Here is a 20768-nt window from a genome sequence, read left to right as displayed (position 1 = left end):
AAAGGCCTAATGTTCTCTGATATGTGGATGCTGACCCACAATAAGGAGTTGTAGGGAGGGAGAACCAGAAGTTCATTGGATTAGCAAAGGGGAATGATGGGAAAGGTGGGGGAATGGAAATAGGAAAGACAGTAGAATGAATCAGACATAACTTTCCTATGTTCATATATGAATATACCCAGTGTAACTCCACATCATGTTCAACCACAAGAATGGAATCCTAATTGGAATGGGTTGCACTCCATGTATGTATAATATGTCAAAACACATTATACTGTCGTGTATATCTAAAAAAGAACATTTTTTTTTAAGAGAACAACATTCCTTTGGCTAAACGGAGATACTAAAGAGGGCAACAGGGAAGCCAGGAGGCCAGGGTGTAGTCCAGGCTAGAGAAAATTATAGCTTGAACTACATGTTTAGAGGAAGATTCTGATTATATTTTGAAGGCAGAAGCAACAGGATTTTTTTGTAAACTAGATCAGCTATGTACTGTGAAACAAAGTTAGTCATCAACGACAAAACGTGAGTAGAAAGATCATTAATAGTTGCCATTTTCCCAGATGAAACAATTTCGGCCAGATCCATCACAAACCCTTTTCTCTCTGTGATGCAGGACTTTGGTTTATTAGCCCTCGGTCCATCCAAATCTTTGTTAAATTGTGCTTTTTGAGGTTTGAGAAAATATATGAATGATCAAGGAGGTGGCTTCTGAGCATTCCTCACACTGTGACTTAGGGATTCTGGCAGGGGGACTGGTTCATTTTCAAATGATCCCTTCCAGCTGTTCCCAAACATACAGTCTGGCTTTCCCTTAAGTGCTTTTGCCCTTGTGGTTCCCTGGGGGTATGGAATTTTTTTTTTCCAGCGATGCCTTCTCAACCCTTATATTAGTGCCAATAAATACCTCTGGCATGAATAAAATTACTTTCGCTAGGATTTTATCCCCAAGCCCACTCCCCCGTCAGTCCCGAGATGTGGGCTAAAGGCAGAGCGTAGAATCTGTAACCTGACCTCTGGAGCCTGAGTTCAGGGCAATCCAAAATGCCTAACAAGCTCACCATTGGGCAGGCAGGGATGATGAATAGGTGTTCAGTCCAATAGGAAGCCGCAGTTCTCTTGTGTGGGCGTGGCCTGAGTGGCCTCTCCGAGGCGCTCTAGCCGCTGGAAAGACTCCCTTATTTTCCGTTTCACCCAGCTTCCGGCCGGTCTTAATTCCGCTTCCTGTCTGACATTGGCGTTTTTGCTAAGGGTCACATTGAGCTGCGAGCTGCTGCAGGGGCGTCTTTAGGTGAGTGTGGAGGGCTCGGGAACCTAGGACCCCATCCTGGAAGTCTGAGGACCCGGACCGCAGCTTTCCGGAGAACGGGGCGAAGCTTGCGTTGTGCGGCGGCCATCCGCCTTTGACACTGGGGTTCTGTGGTCCTGTCGGTCTGGTAATAGTAAGAGCTGACGGTTATATAGTTCTTTCTTGATACCAGGTAATAATTGTCCATGCAATTTATATAATTTCATTTAATTCTACGTCCAGGCCTATGGGGTAGGTCCTGTGATTATCCCCTTTTACCATGAGGAAATAGGCTCAGAGATTTTAAGCTGCTCAGCCGAGGCTATTCAGTGGTCAGGGTTTGGACCCACTAATTGGGACTGCAGTGCACAGGTGTGGCCTCATGCGGCGTGTTTGGGTCTCAGCCTGTCTCGTCCCTTCTCCCTCTTGGACGTTGGAGGGGTCGCAGCATTTTCGATTTACCCTTATCCTTAAACGTAAACTTGAGATCTTGCACAAAACTACTCTTTCAACTGAGTCCAAGCGGTCCTCCGCGTCCGTCCTCCTCATTTTCCCCCCAGGACTCCCAAAAGCCTATTCTAGTAGTCCAGATATCTGCCACTATTTTGGGCCGCTTGTATTTTGTGCCCCTCTGTGTGGCGCTATGGCTTCTTGGATTATCTGGAACATAGGCACTTTCTCTCAGATTTCAGATGAAAACTGTGTGTCAACTCCTCAGAGATATATCAAAGATTTTCAACCCTGGGTGCACAGAGTTGATAGAATACAAGGCGTGCCAGTTCTTGAATAGGTGATGATATAGGGGAGGGGAAATTGCATCCTTAGTTGTACTAACCTCTAATTGAAATGTAGTAAGAATTTCTTTCAGTTAGGTATGGAGGGAACAACTTCAGTAGTATTATCTGCAGCTATAACTTTATCAGGGATCAAAATCAAAATTTTTTTTAGAGGGCAGGGGAGGGTACTAGGGACTGAGCCTAGGGGTGCTTTACCACTGAGCTATATCCTCAGTCCTTTTTTTTTTTTTTTTTTTTTTTAAATTTTATACTGGGGATTAAACCCAGTATCACTTAACCACTGAGCCACATCCCAAATTCTTTTTATTTTTGAGACAGGCTCTCAAAGTTGCTTAGGTTCTTGCTAAGTTGCTGAGACTAGCCTCAAACTTGTGATCCTCCAACCTCAGCCTCCTGAGTTGCTTGGATTTCAGGCATGTTGTGCATCTCTGTACCCAACAATCACAAATATTCTTTTTTTTTTAATTTTTAATATTTATTTTTCAGTTTTCGGCAGACACAACATTTTTGTTTGTATATGGTGCTGAGGACATCCAACCCCGGCCGCGAGCATGCTACCGCTTGAGCCACATCCCCAGCCCCACAAATATTCTTATATTTGGTCATTGTTGCAAATGTTACAAATATCATTTTCAGTCATAATTTCTTCAAAATTTTAAAACTCAGCAAATCCTCAGCTAGATATAACTGCTTACTGCTTTTCTTTGTCATCTTTTGCAAAATTTGAATGCATTTAAACATTCCAAGAAAGAGGTTTATGGGGTTTGTCAGACCCCTGAGGAGTTTGTGGCACCAAAAAGATTAAGAGAACCTATTCAGTGTAGGTTCTGCCAATGACTGAAACAGCCCACCATTTATATGCTATATGACCTTGGATGACACTTAGACACTCTGACCCTTCCTGGTGTGGATAGCAGGAATAGTAATAATTCCTGCCTTTTGGGGAGGAGGGGAAAGAGAGTATTTGGGATTGAACCCAGGGGTACTTTACCATGGAGCCACATCCCTAGTCCTTTTTATTTTTATTTTTTTTATTTGTTGTTTTAGATATACATGACAGTAGGGTGCATTTTGACATACATATATGGAGTGCAACCCATTGCAGTTAGGATCCCATTTTTATGGTTGAACCTGATGTGGAGTTACACTGGTTGTATATTTATACATGCACGTAGGAAAGTTACGTCTGATTCATTCTATTGTCTTCCCCTGTCAGTCCTTTTTATTTTGGGACAGAGTCTCATTAAGTTGTTGAGACTGGCTTTAAACTTGTAATCCTTCTGCTCAGCTTCCCAAATTGCTGGGATTACAGGCATGCACCACTGTGCCTGTCCCTGCCTTTTAGAGTGACTCTAAGAGTAAAATGTGTAGAACAGGGCCTGGCATATAGTAAGCACCCAGTGAACGTTAGCTAGTATTATTTTGGGACCGGGCAGGCCTGATTTTACTAAGGAGTTTCCCTATAACTTGTTCACATCCAACCTATTTTATATATCTGAGTCTCCTCCATTGGTCCTGGTTGGTCTGACATCTCCATGCTTGGCCTCTTGCCAACACCCATTCCCTTTGTCTCTAGGAGTCAGCATCATGGCTGAAGACATCAAGACCAAAATCAAGAACTATAAGACTGCCCCTTTTGACAGCCGCTTCCCCAACCAGAACCAGACCAGGAACTGCTGGCAGAACTATGTGGGTAAGCAGGGCATGGTGATGGAGGAACACAGACCTTCCCCTGGCCCCACACCTCAAGTCACTCACCTTTTGCCTTATTTTATGGGCATCCCACCCTCTTCCCTCTTACTCTGGACATCTTATCTCAGAAGGTCCTCATCACCAACTGTATTTAGGATATGGGCCAGGTTTACAAATTTGGGTTCCTATAATGATTGTTTTTTTTTTGTTTTTTTTTAATTTAAGTAGCATGTGTGTGTGGACTCTTTGTGATATAACCCACATGAAATAAATAAAACATGTACAGTTAAATTAATAATTCTAAAGTGAACCCTGTAAGGCCATAATCCACAAAGAAAATAGATATTGCCAGTATGCTGGCTTCCCTTCCCTGCTTTGTGCCCTGTCTTGAATGCCATATCTTACTCCCCACTAGAGATGTGACCCCACCAACTTCAGGTAATCTGCTTTTTTTTTTTTAGAGAGAGAGAGAGAGAATTTTTAATATTTATTTCTAGTTTTTGGTGGACACAACATCTTTATTTGTATGTGGTGCTGAGGATTGAACCCAGCGCCCCTCGCATGCCAGGCGAGCACGCTACCGCTTGAGCCACATCCCCAGCCCCACGCTTTTGTTTTACCATCACGTTTAGGTTTGCTTCTTTATGAACTTCATGAATATGAAGTCTCCTTTTGTATGTCTCCTTCTGTCTTTGGATTTTTTCATTCAGCACTTCAGATTGACCTGTGCTATGGCATATGGTTTGCTCATTATCATTGTTGTGCACTTCATCACAATTTATTCGTGGACATTTGTATGATTTCCATTTGGGGGTTCTTACAAATGTTGATGCTGTAAATATTCTTTTAAATGTTATTTTATGTCGATATAAGTGCTTTTTTCTCTAGGGAGTGTACCTAGGAACAGAATGCCTGGAGGAATTTTTTAAATTGCCTGCTTTTTTTTTTTTTTTAAACCACCCCCCTCCCCCACCTTCCTCTCTAGTACTTGGCATCAAGCCCATCTTCCCCTTGCTTGCCCTGGTTCTAGACTTCCCTCATCCTCTCACATGCTGACTCCAAAATTTTCAAATTAAACAGCAGTTCTTAGGGTTGCAAAATCAATTTAGTGAGGTGTATCTAGTCCCTTTCAGTACACTTGTACATTTGTGTTTCCTGTGTGTGTAAATACGTATGTATTAATTGTTCATGAGGTAAAAAGGTGAATTTTGATCAAAAATATCTTGCAGGCCTTGATTGGGCTGACCCTGATCCCCTTTCTTTACAGACTTCCACCGCTGCCAGAAGGCAATGACCGCAAAAGGGGGCGATATCTCTGTATGTGAGTGGTACCGGCGTGTGTACAAGTCCCTCTGCCCCATATCCTGGGTATGTGCCTCCCACTGGGGCTGTTGTGATGTTGGGGAGGTGACTTAGCAGAAGGGGATATTGGTGGCTCAGTGGGAACTCATCTCTGGGGGATAAAGAGAGGACAAGGCATCGAACTCTCCATGGGATTCATGCCTATTCTGCAGCCTAGAATTGTTTCCCTTCCTTCTCTCACTGACGGCTCAACCAGTCCTGACCCTCTGCCGAGGCAACCAGGACTATCTTGCCAGATCAGTTTTAGTCATGCACTCTACAGATATATCACGCAGCCCTATCTGTTGTTCATAATGAACTTTTTTATTTTTGTGGTGCTGGGGATTGGACCCAGGGCCTTATACATGCGAGGCAAGTACTCTACCGACTGAGCTATATCCCCAGCCCTCATTTTTTAAATTTTATATATAATTAAATTTTTGAATCACTCAAATATATTCATCAATCAAATTTCGAATAGCTACCAAGATTTTTCCACATTTTCTTCATACATTTCTTTTCTTTTCCTTCTTTCCTTTGCTGAAATATTCTAGAGTAAATCTGAGGTCATTTCATCCTTACCTACTTGATTGGACTCTCCAAAGAATAACGGTACAATAAGGCAGTTCTTTACCCCTGATCTGATAAGACCTTTTGTCAATATTTTAATACCTTTTGTTATGTCCTCTTTTTTTAATGGAAAGAATTTATGTTCAGCATTCTCCTGTTTCATCAAATCAAAGGACTCCATTGACCCATTGACTGTAAGACATGTTGAAAGATGTTTGAATCTTTTTTTAATTGCTGAAAACTAATAGATCATGATAATTTCAGATATTAGTGAAAGCCTATGTGTCTTACAATCACAATGTGGTATTATTATGAAAATAATAATGCTCATTTTAAAAAACAAAACAAGCAGAAGCAGAACAGTAAAATAAAAAGCAAAAACCCTCTGCACTCTCCAGTCTCCTTCCCCTAAGGTAACCGTTACTAAATGATTCAATTTTTCTCAGTATAGATTTACTATACATAATAAGCTTGTGGAACTTTCTATGTATGAATAGTTCATACTGTATATTCTATTCTATGACTTGCTTTGGCATATCAGTGTGTCTTGGAGCCTTATATTGTGACAATACATATTTATTTTAATAACTTGTAGATGGTTTTATGTAACTTGTTCTTTTTTAATGGAGATTATGTTGTATTTTTTGAGTATATTAAGCATCCTAAACCTACAATCTTTGGGGCTTATTTCTTTAGAACAAAATGCCTTAAAGGCATATTTTCCTCACTTGTTTTTTTTTCTCACCTAAGAGTCTTGAGTACTCTGGACCCAGGATTTCTCCCCGGGGTGATCTTGAATAATACAGTGTGTGATTCTGTAATATCCCTCATCCCTCCTTGGGGCCTGCATTAGGTATGAGTTGGCCAGGGTCCTAGAAAATGTGTTTCTGGTTCTGTCATTGCCCCACCCCCCAAGCCTGCAGGTCCCTAGTCCTGCCCCTTACATGGAGAGCATCTGGTTGTATGGCTCTCCACTCAGGCATCCCCTCTCTCTGCCCCATTAAGGCTGGGTATAAATGCATTCTGCACAGGACAGGACCCTCTTTTTTTTTTTTTTTTTTTTTTTTTTTTTTTAACAGTAGCTGCAACAGTTCATGAGTGTTTCTTACATTCAGTGGTTCATGGATGATTCTTTGGATACTCACTTTTCTCCCTTTACAAACCAGATTTATTTGGTGTATGTCAAAAGGTGCAACGCTTTTCTTCATTTTTCAGTGAAAGAAGTTAGAAATGAACCTCCTCTGCAAAAATAAAATAAAATAAAAAAACAGCAAATGGCAAACAAATTTTCCTTGAAAGTCACAGTCATATAGAGTGCATCCTAGAAAAGAGGAGGGGTGAGATAGCTTTTGTCCACCGGTTTTTATGAATTTCATCAAATACTAGATCTACTCAAGGGTGGAGAAAAAAACAACTTACAAAAAGGAATATATTATTAAATGAGGCATTAACTATATTCCTTCCTAAGAGCACCAAGTGGGGAACACATTTTCTACACTAGATGTAGGAAATGAAATGTGGAATCAGTTCTTCTTTCTCTCCTAAGGGCTGTCCATGAGTTGATGAATTAAAAAAAAAAAAAAAAAAAAGACTAAAAAACACACACTCCTGCACCCCACCCCACCCAAAAAAAAAGAAGGGGGTGGGGAACAAAGGTGTCCCAGATTACTCTCCAAGCCCTGGCTTCTTTATTCCAAAAACTTGATGTAAATAAAAATAAATATTTGTGTAACCACTTCACAAAATCTTAATAATTAGTAAAGGGGCAGATATCCATTTGTGTACAATGAATCGAAATGCATTCTGCTGTCATGTGTAACTAATTAGAACAAATTAAAAAAGAGAGAAAAGGGGCAGATAAATTTTTCTTCATTTGCCTGTTCTGGCTGATAATATTGTGGCACCTTCCAGTTATTTTTTGTTTGTTTGTTTTGTAGTACTCTGATCAAACCCCAGGCCTTGCACAGGCTAGGCAAGTGCTCTACCACTGAGCTATATCCCTGGTCTCTCTATTAACCCTTTCTGAGCCCCCTAGCAATTGAGTGTAAGTCATATACTCCTTTTCTGTGTGCTAGCATATATGTGTACTTTTTTATATTTATAAATACACTAGATACTGTTTTGCACTTTTCTTTTTAGTCTAACATGCATTATATACCTGTTTTCACACCAACACAATCTCCTCCATTATTAGGTAGCCGCCATCCTGTCATCTTTAATAATTAGAAAAACTTCTCTGCCCCTTGAACTGGACTCATTCTTTTGCCCTCTTTACTTTTTTATTTTTTCCTAGAGACATTGAGGTTTCTGTGGGCTCTTGGTGGTAAGAAGCATTTGGAATACACATTCAAGAGGGAAGGCCAAGCATCTCCAGAGAGAGACAGCAGCCTGTTAGTTTGGGGTGTTAACAGAGGGCCAGTTGCTAGAGGCCAGACTAGAGGTGGAGTCAGGGTAGAGCTGCATGAGGGATCCAGATGGACCCCAGCCATGAGAAGGTGTTCATCTCCACTCCGGTCATCAAGAAAACACAGCTTGAAACAAGAGAGGTACTTGTTTTAACCTTGTAGTCCAGACCAAAAGTTACTAAAGGTTAGGTTTTGTTGCAGAGTGCTATTGGTTCAGTAAGTTGATCAAGTTGCTTTTTTTTTTTTTTTAAACCAGGGATTGAACTCAGGTGCACTTGACCACTGAGCCACATCTTCAGCCCATTCTGGGGTTTTGTTTAGATACAGGGTCTCACTTAGTTACTTAGCACCTCACCTTTGCTGAGGCTGGCTTTGAACTTGTGATCCTCCTGTCTTAGATTCCCAAGCCTCTGGGGTTACAGGCATGTGTGCATCACTGCACCCGGCCTGGTCCAGTCACTTTTGAGGTTAAATTTGGCTGGCTCTTTCACATGAAAAAAATCATCCTTTGATCTGCCAATTCCACATCTAGGCATCCTACAAAAATTTTTGTAAGTAAGGATGCCCATTGCAGAATTGTTTTTAATGGGGGACATTCAGAGACAGCCAGAGTTACATAAATGATGCAGAATTGTCTTGATAATCTTTCTAGAGAACGTGAGCTCTATAACCTTTATACAGAAAGAGCTCTAAGGTGTGTGGGTGTGTGAATCATGACTTAACTAATAAAAATTCACTGGTAAAGTCCAATACTGTATGTCTATATAAAATGGGCCAGATCCTTTGTAAGCACTTGGTTGAACATATGAGGTAAATACTTGATCAGTATCCTCCTTTTACAGAATCGGAAACTGAGACCCAGATAGGTGGAGTAACTTGCCTAAGGTCACACAACTAGGAAGTAATGGGTGGGGAGTCAGACTTATTTTCTGTTGTCCATGTTTTTATTCATTTCCTCTAATATCTAACATATAAGAGAGCAAAAGCTGGGGAGTGTATGAGTGTAGGCAGATGGGTTGGTAGGTATATCAAAAGGAGTATGCATGTAACTGCTATAGAAAGGTCCCCAAAGCAGAGAGCACTTAAGGAGAGTGTTAACAATTGGATACAGACCTCTCCGTCATTTTTTTATGCCATGCCACATCTGTGATCAAGCTTAGAATTTTACTTTGCACTCTGGGACCTTTTTGAACTTGATGACACATTTGGCAGGCTCTTTCAAAATGAAAAAATCATCCTTTGATCTGCCAGTTCCACCTCTAGGCATCCTTGGAGATCCTTTTGTGCCAGGACATAAATCAGCCTCATTGTAATGCCTAGTATTCCACCTTTCTTCTGTTCCTAAAGTAGCATTGAGCATTGCCTCTGGGGTTGAGGAAGCAGGGCCCAGCCACACTCTGGGACATCTGAGCAGTGACATCTCCCCATGAACATCCCTGCAGTGAGTCTGGGATGTTTCTGCCCATTACTTCCCCCAGTGTGTCAGCTCATTCAAGAAGGCAATTTTTGTCTTTGGGGTAACTTCTGGTTCTCTGGCTCCTGTGGCAGTGGTTGACACAAAGCAGGCACCTGCAGTTATTTGTTGACTAAATATACAGATGGACAAAGCAGGGAGACAGATCCATCTATTTGGCTTCCCTACAGAATATGGAGTGACACAGACTTGTCTTTCCACAGGTCTCAACTTGGGATGACCGCCGGGCAGAAGGCACATTTCCCGGGAAGATCTGAACTGGTTCCACCCTGCCTCTCCTGTCTTCCGTCCTTCTCCCAGGGTGGTAAAGGGGGACCTGGGTGCTTGGTTCTTCCTACCCTGGGACCCTGAATCATGACTTAACTAATAAAAATTCACTGGAAAAGTCCAAGACTGTGTGTATAAGAGCTGGACAGCAGAGCAAGAAGCTCAATCAGTGCCCCAACAAGTGGGAAGCCTCAGGGTAATTTTCTTTTCTTTCTTTTTTCTTTAATATTTATTTTTTAAGGTGTAGATGGACATAACACATGCCTTTATTTTTATGTGGTGCTGAGGATGGAACCGCATCTCGCCTGGGTCCCACCCATGCTAGGTGTGGCCATGCTAGGTGGACCATGCTTGGCGAGCGCTCTACCACTGAGCCACAATCCCAGCCCTCTTTTCTGTTTGTTTTACTTTTTAACTTAATTAAACTTTGGCCACTTACTCCACTCCAGACAATCAATAGAATGGGTATTTATGCAAAATAGCTATTAAAAAGCTTCAAGTGCCTGGTGGCACATGCCTATAATCCTAGTGGCTCAGAAGACTGAGGCAGGAGGATTACAAGTTTGCCAGCCTCAGCAATTTAGTAAGACTCTGTCTTTAAATAAAATTTTGAAAAGGATAAGCGCTTGCCTAGCACATGTGAGCCCTGGGTTCAATTCTCAGCACTACATAAAAAATAAATAAATAAAGGTATTGTGCCCATTAAAAAAAAAAATATATATATATATATATATATATATATATACACACACACACACACACATAAAAGGACTGGGGATGTGTGTGGCTCAGTAGTTAAACACCCCAGTACCCCTCCCCCCAAAGCGGGGGGGGGGAGGCAAAAAATTGATCTTTGTATTTACCCTTATTGCCTGTGTAGATTTTTAACTTTTTTTTTTTTTTTTTTTTGATACAGGGTCTCACTAAATTATTTATAGGGCTTTAAATTGCTGAGGCTGGCCTCGAACTTGGGATCCTAGGCATATGCCACCACACCCAGCTAACTTTTCTTATGTATCATTTTTGAACCATAAGATAACTCTTACACATATCTTACCTAGCTTTAACAAATGACCTCTTTCATCTAACTAACTACCCCTTTCTAGATAATTTTAAAGTCAGTCTCATAAATTATATTTTATTCCAGAGCATGTGTGTGTATCAGATTTTTAAATTTTATTTTATTTTATATTATGCAGTATTGGGGATTGAACCCAGAAGTGTTCAGTGAGCTGCATCCCCAGCCCATTCGCAGGGTCTTGCTAAGTTGCCCTGGCTGGCCTTTACTCTTACCTCCACTTCCCTAGAAGCAGGTGTGCATACCCGTGGGATACTGATCTTTAAAACTGTCACACTCTCATTATACCTAAGAAACAATAGATTCTTAACATCCTCTAAGCAGTGTTCACCACAATGGATCTTTTCTCCCTGTGTTTTGGGCCTTTATCATGTAGATCACAGTGATTGAAAGTCATTTTAGTAGGTCAAATAAAGAACTTTCCCAACTGGGTGTGGGGGCCCATACCTGTAATCCCAGCCCCTCTGGAGGCTGAGTCTGGAGAATTGTTGGGTTCAAACCAGCGTCCTAAGCAACTTAGAACCTGTCTAAAAATAAAATACAAAAAAAGGACTGGGGATGTGGTTCATAGTTAAGCACCCCTGGGTTCAATCCTTCATACAAAAAAAAAAAAAAAAAGAACTTCCCCAGTACCCCCAAAGAAGGAATTGCCACACATTAACAGTTCAAAATAATTACCAAACCTTTCAACAGGGAACTGACAGCAGGGCTGCCAGAGCGCCATCTTGTGGCTGAAATGATGTGCCCTCACGTCAGATGCCTGTGTGAAAAAACTGTCTGATGCACTTCCTCCAAGTGAGCAAAGAGATGATTCCTGGATTGAGGGAAGTGGCCTTAGGGAAGGATCTTGTGAAGCACCTGCCCAGTCATAGGACCTGTAAACAGGTCCTTGTGCATGCAAGGGGACCTTGAGGGACCATAGGAGCTATGACATGCATTGGAAATAGCAAAGAAACACCAAAATTTCAAAGCACTAGGACATGCAGTGAAATGTCAAGATGTAGAGCTCCCTGATTCCAGCTGCCCATCTCTGCCCAAGGCTATCACCGGTCTTTTTCCCGTTTTCCTCCAGAGACAGTCCATGCACTTAGGAGCATTCATAAATCTAATGAGATGTATTTGATTTGATAAAGAACAACCCTCCTGTTTCCCCTCCGGTCTGCTGATCTGCTGTTGGTTCTCTCATTTCCTGCCACACTGACCTCTTTGGTGTGGCAGGAAGGATGGAGCACATGAGATGTCTCAATACACCAGCTGGCTCTGGCCGCTCAGCCTGGCAAGTTTCTCCATCAGATAACCAGCTGCCCACTCCCTTGTGGTTCCTTGTGGTGGATAAAAGTAAGGCCTTCCCTGACCACTCAGCCTGCAGCATCACCTCACACATTGAACCCCTTTACTCAGTTTCTAAAGCATTTCTCAGTCACATTCCAAGTGGTTTTTTTAATTAAAATTATTTTATTTTATAATTATGCACATTGAAGGAAAGCACAATAGCAGAATTCTTTTCCATCATAAAACTATTTACAACCATTAATTTAGCTAGAAACACTAGCTGGAGAGGTACTGGTATATTCCATTCATAATAATTTCTCTACAGTCATATTTGGAGCATGTTGAAGAAAATATTGTCTTGTAAGTCCTTTTTTGTTCTTTTGAGTCTTAATTACTAGGAATTCAAGGTACTTTGGGAGAATTCTGGTGTCCCGGATGGCCTGATGAATGCACTTGAAATAAAGCAGAGTTTGTATTCTCAAAATACTCTTAAATCCAAATAAATGTTGTGTGGGTTGAGGAGCTCAGATTTCTCCTACTGACACTATGACATTTGGAGACATTTGTTATGAAAGTTTCACACCGATTTTATTTTGTTCTTTCTATATGAGCCTCTGTGCGTCCTTTTCCATTTTCTCCCTCTGCTGCTCTGCTGCTCTTTCTCTGTCTGCTATTCTGCTGCCTCAGAACTTCTGCTTGCCAGGCTGCATCTTCTTCTTCCCATGCATTGGTATTTTCTTGCCAGGTATCAAAGTCACCTAATTCAGAAGATTGGTGAATAAAAGGCATATCTTGTGTAACAGCTAATCTACTGGAGAGGTTCTCTCTTCTTAATAATCATTTTCTGAGTTTTCTTTATAGTTGGTGTCATGACCTTAAAAATAGTCAGGTTCCATTTGTTCCGAAGCATTTTGTTGTTCCGCCACCTTCCCATTCCTACCTTCAAACTTCACACTGTGGGTGCGTCTTCATCCCAGGAAGCTCCTCTTCCACATCAGTCTGCTTAGGAACTGGTAAATAATCACCTGTAGTTGGCAAAGTTATTTGGTCTCCACTTAATTTACTTCCTTTGCCAGATCTGCATATTAATGTCTTTAGGAATGAGAATACTGTTGCTAGACAGGTACAAACTTTAAATTAGCTGAAACAGTGATGGCCGTGATGGGAATCAAACCCCCCCCCTCCCCGAGCTGTGGTCATTTCTGGAGCTCTGGCTCTAACAGCAGTTGCTGGGTGCTCCCTCTGCAGGAAACCCTCTCCCAGCCCCTCCCTCACCCAAGTGTTTTCCTTATTCATCATCAATCATCATCATTCCAAGACCTCTAGAATGTGATTTCCATGACAGCAGGGATTAAAAAAAAAAAAAAAAAGACAGTTCCCCCTTTTAACTTTTATTATGAAAATTTAAGCATACAGCAGAAATAGTACAATGGTTGCCCATTGCCCACCACCTGAGGTTAACAATTGTTTACATTTTGTCATGTTAACTGTATACATGTGTTTTTGTCAAACTGCTTGAAAATATTTACCAAATACCTTTCACATCACTCCTAATATGTCAGCATGTATCTCAGAGAAATGTCATGTTTCTTTACGCCATTATCACTTATAAGAAAAAGTTAATTCCTTAAAATCTCCTGTTCAGGGGCTGGGGTGATAGCTCAGTGGTAGAGCGCTCCCAATCCTCAGCACCACATACAAATGAATAAATAGAATTTATAAAATTTAATAAATAATATTTTTAAATAAAGGTATCTTTAAAATTCCTTTAAAAAGTCTCCTGTTCAGTTCATATTCAAATTTCCCAAATTGCACCAAAAAAGTCCTCCATACTGTTGTTCAGCGATGTTTGTTTTTTGGAACCAGGATACAATTGAGGTTCATATTCTGCATATGTGGTTATTAGCCTCTAGAATTTTTAATGTTCTACAATAGATTTTTTTTTAAAAAAAACATCTTGAGACTTTTTTTTTAAAAAGAAAGAGTGAGAGAGAGTGAGAAAGAGAGAGAGAGAGAGAGTTTCAATATTTATTTTTTTAGTATTTGGCGGACACAACATCTTTGTCTGTATGTGGTGCTGAGGATCGAACCCGGGCCGCACGCATGCCAGGCGAGCGCGCTACCGCTTGAGCCACATCCCCAGCCCCCTACAATAGATTTTTAATGTTCTACAATTTTTAATGTTCTACAATAGCGTTTCACACCCCACCTACCACCTGCCAGGTAAAGGAGAGTTTAGTTAGTTATTAGAAGGATTGAACCAGGGTGCTTTCCCACTGAGCCACATCCCCAGCCCTTTATATTTTTTGAGACAGAGTCTTGCTAAGTTGCTTAGGGCCTCAAAGTTGCTGAGGCTGGCCTCAAAGTTGGGATCCTCCTGCTTCAGCCTCAAGTCACTGGGATTACAGTCATGCACCACCATGCTCAGCTTAAAGGGGAGTCTTCAAAGCCAGCTGTTTTGTAAAATGTACTTTACTCTGGGTTTGTTTTGTTGTTTTCTTCATGCTGACATTGCTCTTCCTCTACCATCATATGAACTGGAATTTAGTTCTACAGGCCATTTGCAGGTTAAATAGTTTTTGCAAGACTCCTTCCTGGGTGCAACCTCCTTATTGCTTCCCAACAGGAAGTACCTGATGCTAGGTTGCCCATTCGTGATGGCCATCTAATCCCTGGGAAAGATGATGGCCAATAGCTACCTCCTCTAGAAAGATCTGTTTTCCCTCCTTGCCAATGGGCACAACTTGTGGGGTGATATTATGGGGAGTAACTCCTCATGGCACTCCACAACCTGTACATAATCACATGAGCCACACAGGCCAGTCCTAACTGGTGTCTGACTGGAACCTTGGCAGAGTGCTCTAGAATTTTCTCCTGACACAAAGGGAAATAAGCAGTCTCATGAAAGGTGGCCACGAGGCAGTTCCTCGATCCCTTCTTTTAAGGAGGCAGTCACAGACCCTCTCATCCTCTCCTTCAGGTCAGTTGAACACCATTTCCTACCTATTTCTTCTTAAGATATAGAACTGCCACGCACATTCCAGGCCTTCCGGCCACTCGGTGAGCATTGCATTATGATGAGCCCCATGTTACAGTGAGGGAACTGAGAGCTTCCACACCCTCCCCCAGGTCAGGCAGCTGTGGGTTTCCTTTTGGGGTGTCTTTTTAGGAGGAATTTGAGGCCCTAAAATCCCGTGATGACATGAATTTGGAAATAACATAATTAACTTGCCTCAGATTCTCGTTTCATTATATTCAATTCAACATGACCCCACATTGTACAGGTTTGAAGGTAGCTTTACTTTAGGGTTTTACATTGCTTTTTAAATACCTGATTCCAGTCTATAAATAAAGAAGAAAAGATAATTAGAATATTGGCATTTGCAACCCCCATTTGCAACCCCCATTGAGCAGAAATGGCTGAGAACGTCACCAAAAGAGACAATTGCTATGGTCTGAATGCATCTTGAGATTCATATTTTGAAGTTCTAACCTCCAGGGCGATGGCATTAGGAAGTGGATGATTAGGTCATGAGAGTAGAGTTCTCACGAATGAGATTTATGTCCTTCAAAAAAATCCCATAATTCCTTGCTCCTTCTGCTGTTATGTTAGGACATGGCAAAAGCCACCATCTATGAAACAGAAAGCAGGCCCTCACCAGACACTAAAGATCCCAGTGTCTTGATTTTGGACTTCCCAGCTTCCAGAACTTTGAAAAATAAATTTCTGTTGTTTATAAGATTTTTTTGAAAGTTTTTTAGTTGTATTGGACACAATACCTTTATTTTATTTATTTATTTATGTGGTGCTGAGGATTGAACCCAGGGCCTTGCATGTGCTAGGTGAGCGCTCTACCACTGAACTACAACCCCAGCTCTGTTTGTAAGATTTTGATATTTTGTTATGGCAGCCCAAACAAAGACAGAAACCAACATGTGCCTCTGGTCAGAAGCACTCACCACCACCCATGAAGTAGTCTCGCCAAAAAACATAAGTAAATAAAAATCAGGGGCAGTGGCACACACCTGTAATCCCTGTGGCTTGGGAGGCTGAGGCAGGATGATCATGAGTTCAAAGCCAGCCTCAGCAATTTAGTGAGGCCTTAAGCAAGTCAGTGAGACCTTGTCTCAAAAAATAAAAAGGGCTAGGGATGTGGCTCAATGGTTAAGCACCCCTGGGTTCAATCCCTGATACCCTCCCCACCAAAAATGTGATGGTGCATGAAGGATACCTAGGACAGTGCCTGATACATTTCAGGTGCCTAGAACGGTGTGTGTTGTGCTCTCTAAATATTAGTTGCTCCAGGCACTTCGGCCTGTGCTATGGTTTGAATCTGATTTTTCCCCGTCAAAACTCATGTCGAGGCTTGGTCCCCCTTCTAATTGTGGGAAAAGCCAACGGGGCCTTTAAAAAGACTTTCTTGTTGGCATAAGTTCACCTGGGCTTGGACCTGGCTGGTTCCCTGGAGGGTGGGTTCTCACAAAGCCAGGCAGCCCCTGGGGCTCTACTTCTCTCCCACAGTCCTGCCTCCCCCTCCACGACCCACCGGAAGTTGAGGCAGCATGAGGCCCTCACCAGAAGCCAAACAGATGTCAGCACCATGCTCTTGGACTCCCCATCTCCACAACCACAAATCCAAATCAGCCTCTATTCTTCACAAGTCGCCTGGTCCCTGGTCTGCAGGGGTAGCAACCAGAAACTGAGGCAGCCTCCCTTGGAGGCTGTGAATACCCCGAGGTGCTTGTCCACTTCAAGTCCCACAGGCTCTCTCTGTCAGGACCACTCCTCCCTGTCTTTCCCTACCAACCCCCATCTCTCCTTCAATGTCCCCTCCTCCCCCCTGGGTCAGGCACCTCCTCTAGACCTGTGTTCATCTTTATCTCCTCTGTCATGGTCCTGATCATTCTGGTGTGTATCGTTGGTTACTTCCCCCTGACCACGCTGGGCTGCCACTCTCTGGTCAGTGTCAGTCTCCTCCTCTCTATGGGAGCCTAGGAGGCCAAGAACGGGGGTGCCATGGTCCCCACTGTGTTCCCAGCATGGCCCTGCTCAGGGCTGAGCATGCAGAAAGCTCATTATGTACATCATCCCTTCACCTCCCTTCAGGACTGAGCAGCACTTGGTGCTCAATACATTTGAGAAAAAAAACCCTGCTGCACCACACTAAGGCTTCTCTCCTGGCTTCACCCCCTCACACCAACTTTTGGCCTCCCTGTGACTTCTCCCCCGCCTCACCTTTCCCCTCTCCTCCTTCACACAGCTCTGAAGTCCCCCTCTCTCGGCAGGACATTCAGCTTTCCCATCCCACCCATTAATCTTGTGTCCTCCACTGCTCAGCTGACCCAAAGGAGCACCCTGAGTCTTCAGCCTCTACTGTATGCCCAAGCTTCAGGTTTCAGGGTGTTGCTAAGTCTGCCCATCACTGTGGCCACTGATGTTTAAATATATCATCTTTGTTGAAGTAAATGCATTTGGAAATGAAGCTCTAGCCTATGAAATATCCTTACAAAAATATTTTTGAAAAATCAAAACCTTAATATAATCTTTCTAACGTAATATCTCTAAAGTTTGGCTGTATGTGAGGATCACCTGGGGCATTTTATTAAATTTGAAGTCCAGGCCCAAACCCAGAGAGTTCTATATATTTAGTCTGGGATGCAACCAGACATGGAGAGTGTTTTTGTTTCCCAGGGATTCTAAGATGCAGAATGATCTGAGGCACATTCAAGATGCCTGGAGAGCTTGTTAAAATGCAGCTTTTTAAAATTCTAGGGCCTTTCACAGTGGCTCACACCTGTAATCCCAGCAGCCCAGGAGGCTGAGGGCTGAGGCAGGAGGATCATGAGTTTAAAGTCAGCCTCAGCAACTTAGCGAGGCCCTGTCTCTAAATAAAATATGAAAAAGGGATGGGGATGTGGCTCAATGGTTAAGGTCCCTGAGTTCAATCCCCAGTACCAAAATAAATACATAAATACACAAATAAAGAAATAAATAAAATGCAGATTCTAATTAGGCAGGTCTGGGTGGTACCTAAGACTCAGCTGTTCTCACAAGCTCCCAGATGCTGCTGAGGCTGCCGGGTCACAGCCACACTATGAACAGCAAGGGAGCCTGGGTTAGATCCAGTGAGCAGTTTGTAGGCTGAATGGGGACTGAAAACCAGGTAAATGACCTACAGAAGAATCAGCAGAATGCAGAAGGTATGATATTATTCCAGACAAATGTCACAGTTTCCTCAATGTGGGAAGTGAGAAGGGAGGGATACAGGGACAGACAGAGAGAGCAGTCATTTTTTATTAGAACATTATAATTACACACAGTAGTTGGGTTCTTTTCTTATGAATTTCTGTGGTTTTTTAATTAATTAATTTAGTTAGTTGTTGATGGATTTATTTATTTGTTTGTTTATTTATTTACTTATCCGCGGTACTGAGAATGGATCCCAAGATCTCACCCATGCTAGGCAAGCGCTCTACCACTGAGCCACCACCCCAGCCCAGTGGGTTCATTTTGACTAAATCATACATGCATGGAATTAGATCAGTCCTGTTTCTCCTCTTTCCCTCTCCTTCTCCCTGCCCTTCTTCTCCTTCCTCTACTAATCTTCCTTTTACTCGTTTATTTATCTATTTTTGATTGGTACTTTCTATGTACACAGGTAAGGACGGCATTCCTGTGGTATGTTTATGCGTATAACATGATTTTTGCTAAGTTCATTCCTTATTTCCTCCCTTCCCCGTCCCTCCTCCCTCCCTCTTTGTCTCCTCCTGCCCCCCTGAGCTTCCCTCTGTCTTCACGATGTCCACCCAGCCCCTCACCCTGCTTTCTGTCCCTTCTTTTGCTCTAGATGCCACATGTGAGAGAAAGCAGTCAACCCGTGATTTTCTGAGTCTGGCTGATTGCACTGGGCATGATGGAAAGAACGATTATTTAATAAATTAAAAGAAACTTGGGATACCCCATCTGGGACAACAATTGCGCAACTTCTGTTTTTAATTGAATTTCTGATTCACATACCATAAAAATCAACATTTCAAAGTGTGTAGTCCAAATTTTAGTCTATTCAGAAGATTGTGCAATCATATCACAATCTACTTCCAGAATATTTTCATTGCTTTGAAAGAAGCCTGTACCTATAGGCCGTCACTTCCCACTGCCCCTTCCCTCCAGACCCTGGCAACCACTAATCTATTTATTTATTTATTTATTTATTTATTGGTACCAAGGGTTGAACCCAGGGGCACTAACCACTGAACCACATCCCCAGACCTTTTTATATTTTATTAAAAGGCAGGGTCTTGCTTAGTTGCTTAGGGCCTCCCTAAGTTGATGAGTGCAGGGTTGCTCGCGACTAAAACACTCAGGGGTCACTCCAGGGGAACTGGGCTAACTGGGCTGCGCGAAATAACCACACAAGAGACACAAATACCTTTTTCTTTGGGATCGCTGTGATGGTTCCTCTGACCTTAAGAGTCTGAAGAAAGAGAGAGAACGAGAGAGAGAGAGAGAGAGAGAGAGAGAGAGAGAGAGAGCATTTGCTGACCCCTTTTGTTGAGGAGAAGCTATTCAAATGAGGCAAGGGGTCAGGTTTCAGGGGCTGAGTCTATCTTCATGATGTCCACTGTCAGCAGGTTGACTGACACCTGGGTAGGCCACACCCAAGGGCACAGTAAGAGAAGGAGACACACAAAGGGTGTTTCCATGGAACATTCTATCCCAAACAGGGCAAGGGGTTATATTACAAAGGAACAGGTGAGCATAGCCCCACCCATGGGGCTGTAGGAAGGCACATGTCCTTGCACGAAGACACAGTCGTTCGCACCTTAAAGATTGGGGCCATCTTCTGGCTTCCCTAGGCAACCAGATCACAGAGCGACCTATGATGCCTCACCAATCAGAAGGGGAAACAGAAGCGGTCAGGTGCTAGTTTGGCCACCCACAGCTGAGGCTGAATTTGAACTTGCGATCTTCCTGCCTCAGCCTCCCAAGCTGAGGTACACAATTATAGTCGTGTACCACTGAGCCCTTCTAATTTACTTTCTGTGGATTTGCCTGGTCTGAAAATTTCATCTAAATGGAATTGTGTGATATATGGTCTTTTCCATCCAGCTCCATTCACTTAACATAACGTTTTGTCCATGTTGTAGAAGAATCAGTTCTTCATTCCCTTTTATGGCTGAATAATATTCCATTGTATGTATATATCACAATTTTTTTTATCCATTCATAAGATGATCAACATTTAGGTTGGTTCCACTTTAGGGCTATCAGGAGTGATGCTGCTCTGAACATCCATATATACATATTTGTGAGAAGGTGTATTTCAGTGATCTTGTATATATACCTAGGAGTGGAGTAGCTGGGCCATATGATAACTCTGTGTTAACTATTTGAGGAACAATCAAACTGTTGTCCATAGCTTCTCTACCATTTAACATTCCCCCAGCAAGGGGCTGGGGATGTGGCTCAAGCGGTAGCGCACTCGCCTAGCATGCGTGCGGCCCAGGTTCGATCCTCAGCACCACATACAAACAAAGATGTTATGTCCGCCGAAAACTAAAAAATAAATGTTAAAATTCTCTC

At 42.4% G+C, this 20768-nt stretch overlaps 1 protein-coding gene and 1 pseudogene across 1 annotated transcript; one reads left to right on the top strand and one right to left on the bottom strand.

Moving 5' to 3' along the window:
- Positions 1–1199: 1199 nt before the first annotated feature.
- Cox6b1 (cytochrome c oxidase subunit 6B1) lies at positions 1200–9958 on the top strand. The gene is made up of 4 exons (XM_076838849.2): positions 1200–1291; positions 3662–3778; positions 5045–5145; positions 9771–9958. The coding sequence occupies exons 2-4, from the start codon at positions 3673–3675 to the stop codon at positions 9822–9824; spliced, it is 261 nt and encodes an 86-aa protein (XP_076694964.1). The 5' UTR covers positions 1200–1291; positions 3662–3672; the 3' UTR covers positions 9825–9958.
- Positions 9959–12750: 2792 nt separating this feature from the next.
- On the bottom strand, positions 12751–13318 carry LOC143383196 (receptor-binding cancer antigen expressed on SiSo cells pseudogene; annotated as a pseudogene).
- Positions 13319–20768: the final 7450 nt, after the last annotated feature.

This window comes from Callospermophilus lateralis, chromosome 18 (genome assembly GCF_048772815.1).
Source record: "Callospermophilus lateralis isolate mCalLat2 chromosome 18, mCalLat2.hap1, whole genome shotgun sequence".
Lineage (NCBI taxonomy): Eukaryota > Metazoa > Chordata > Mammalia > Rodentia > Sciuridae > Callospermophilus > Callospermophilus lateralis.
This window is presented reverse-complemented; position numbering and strand designations above follow the sequence as displayed.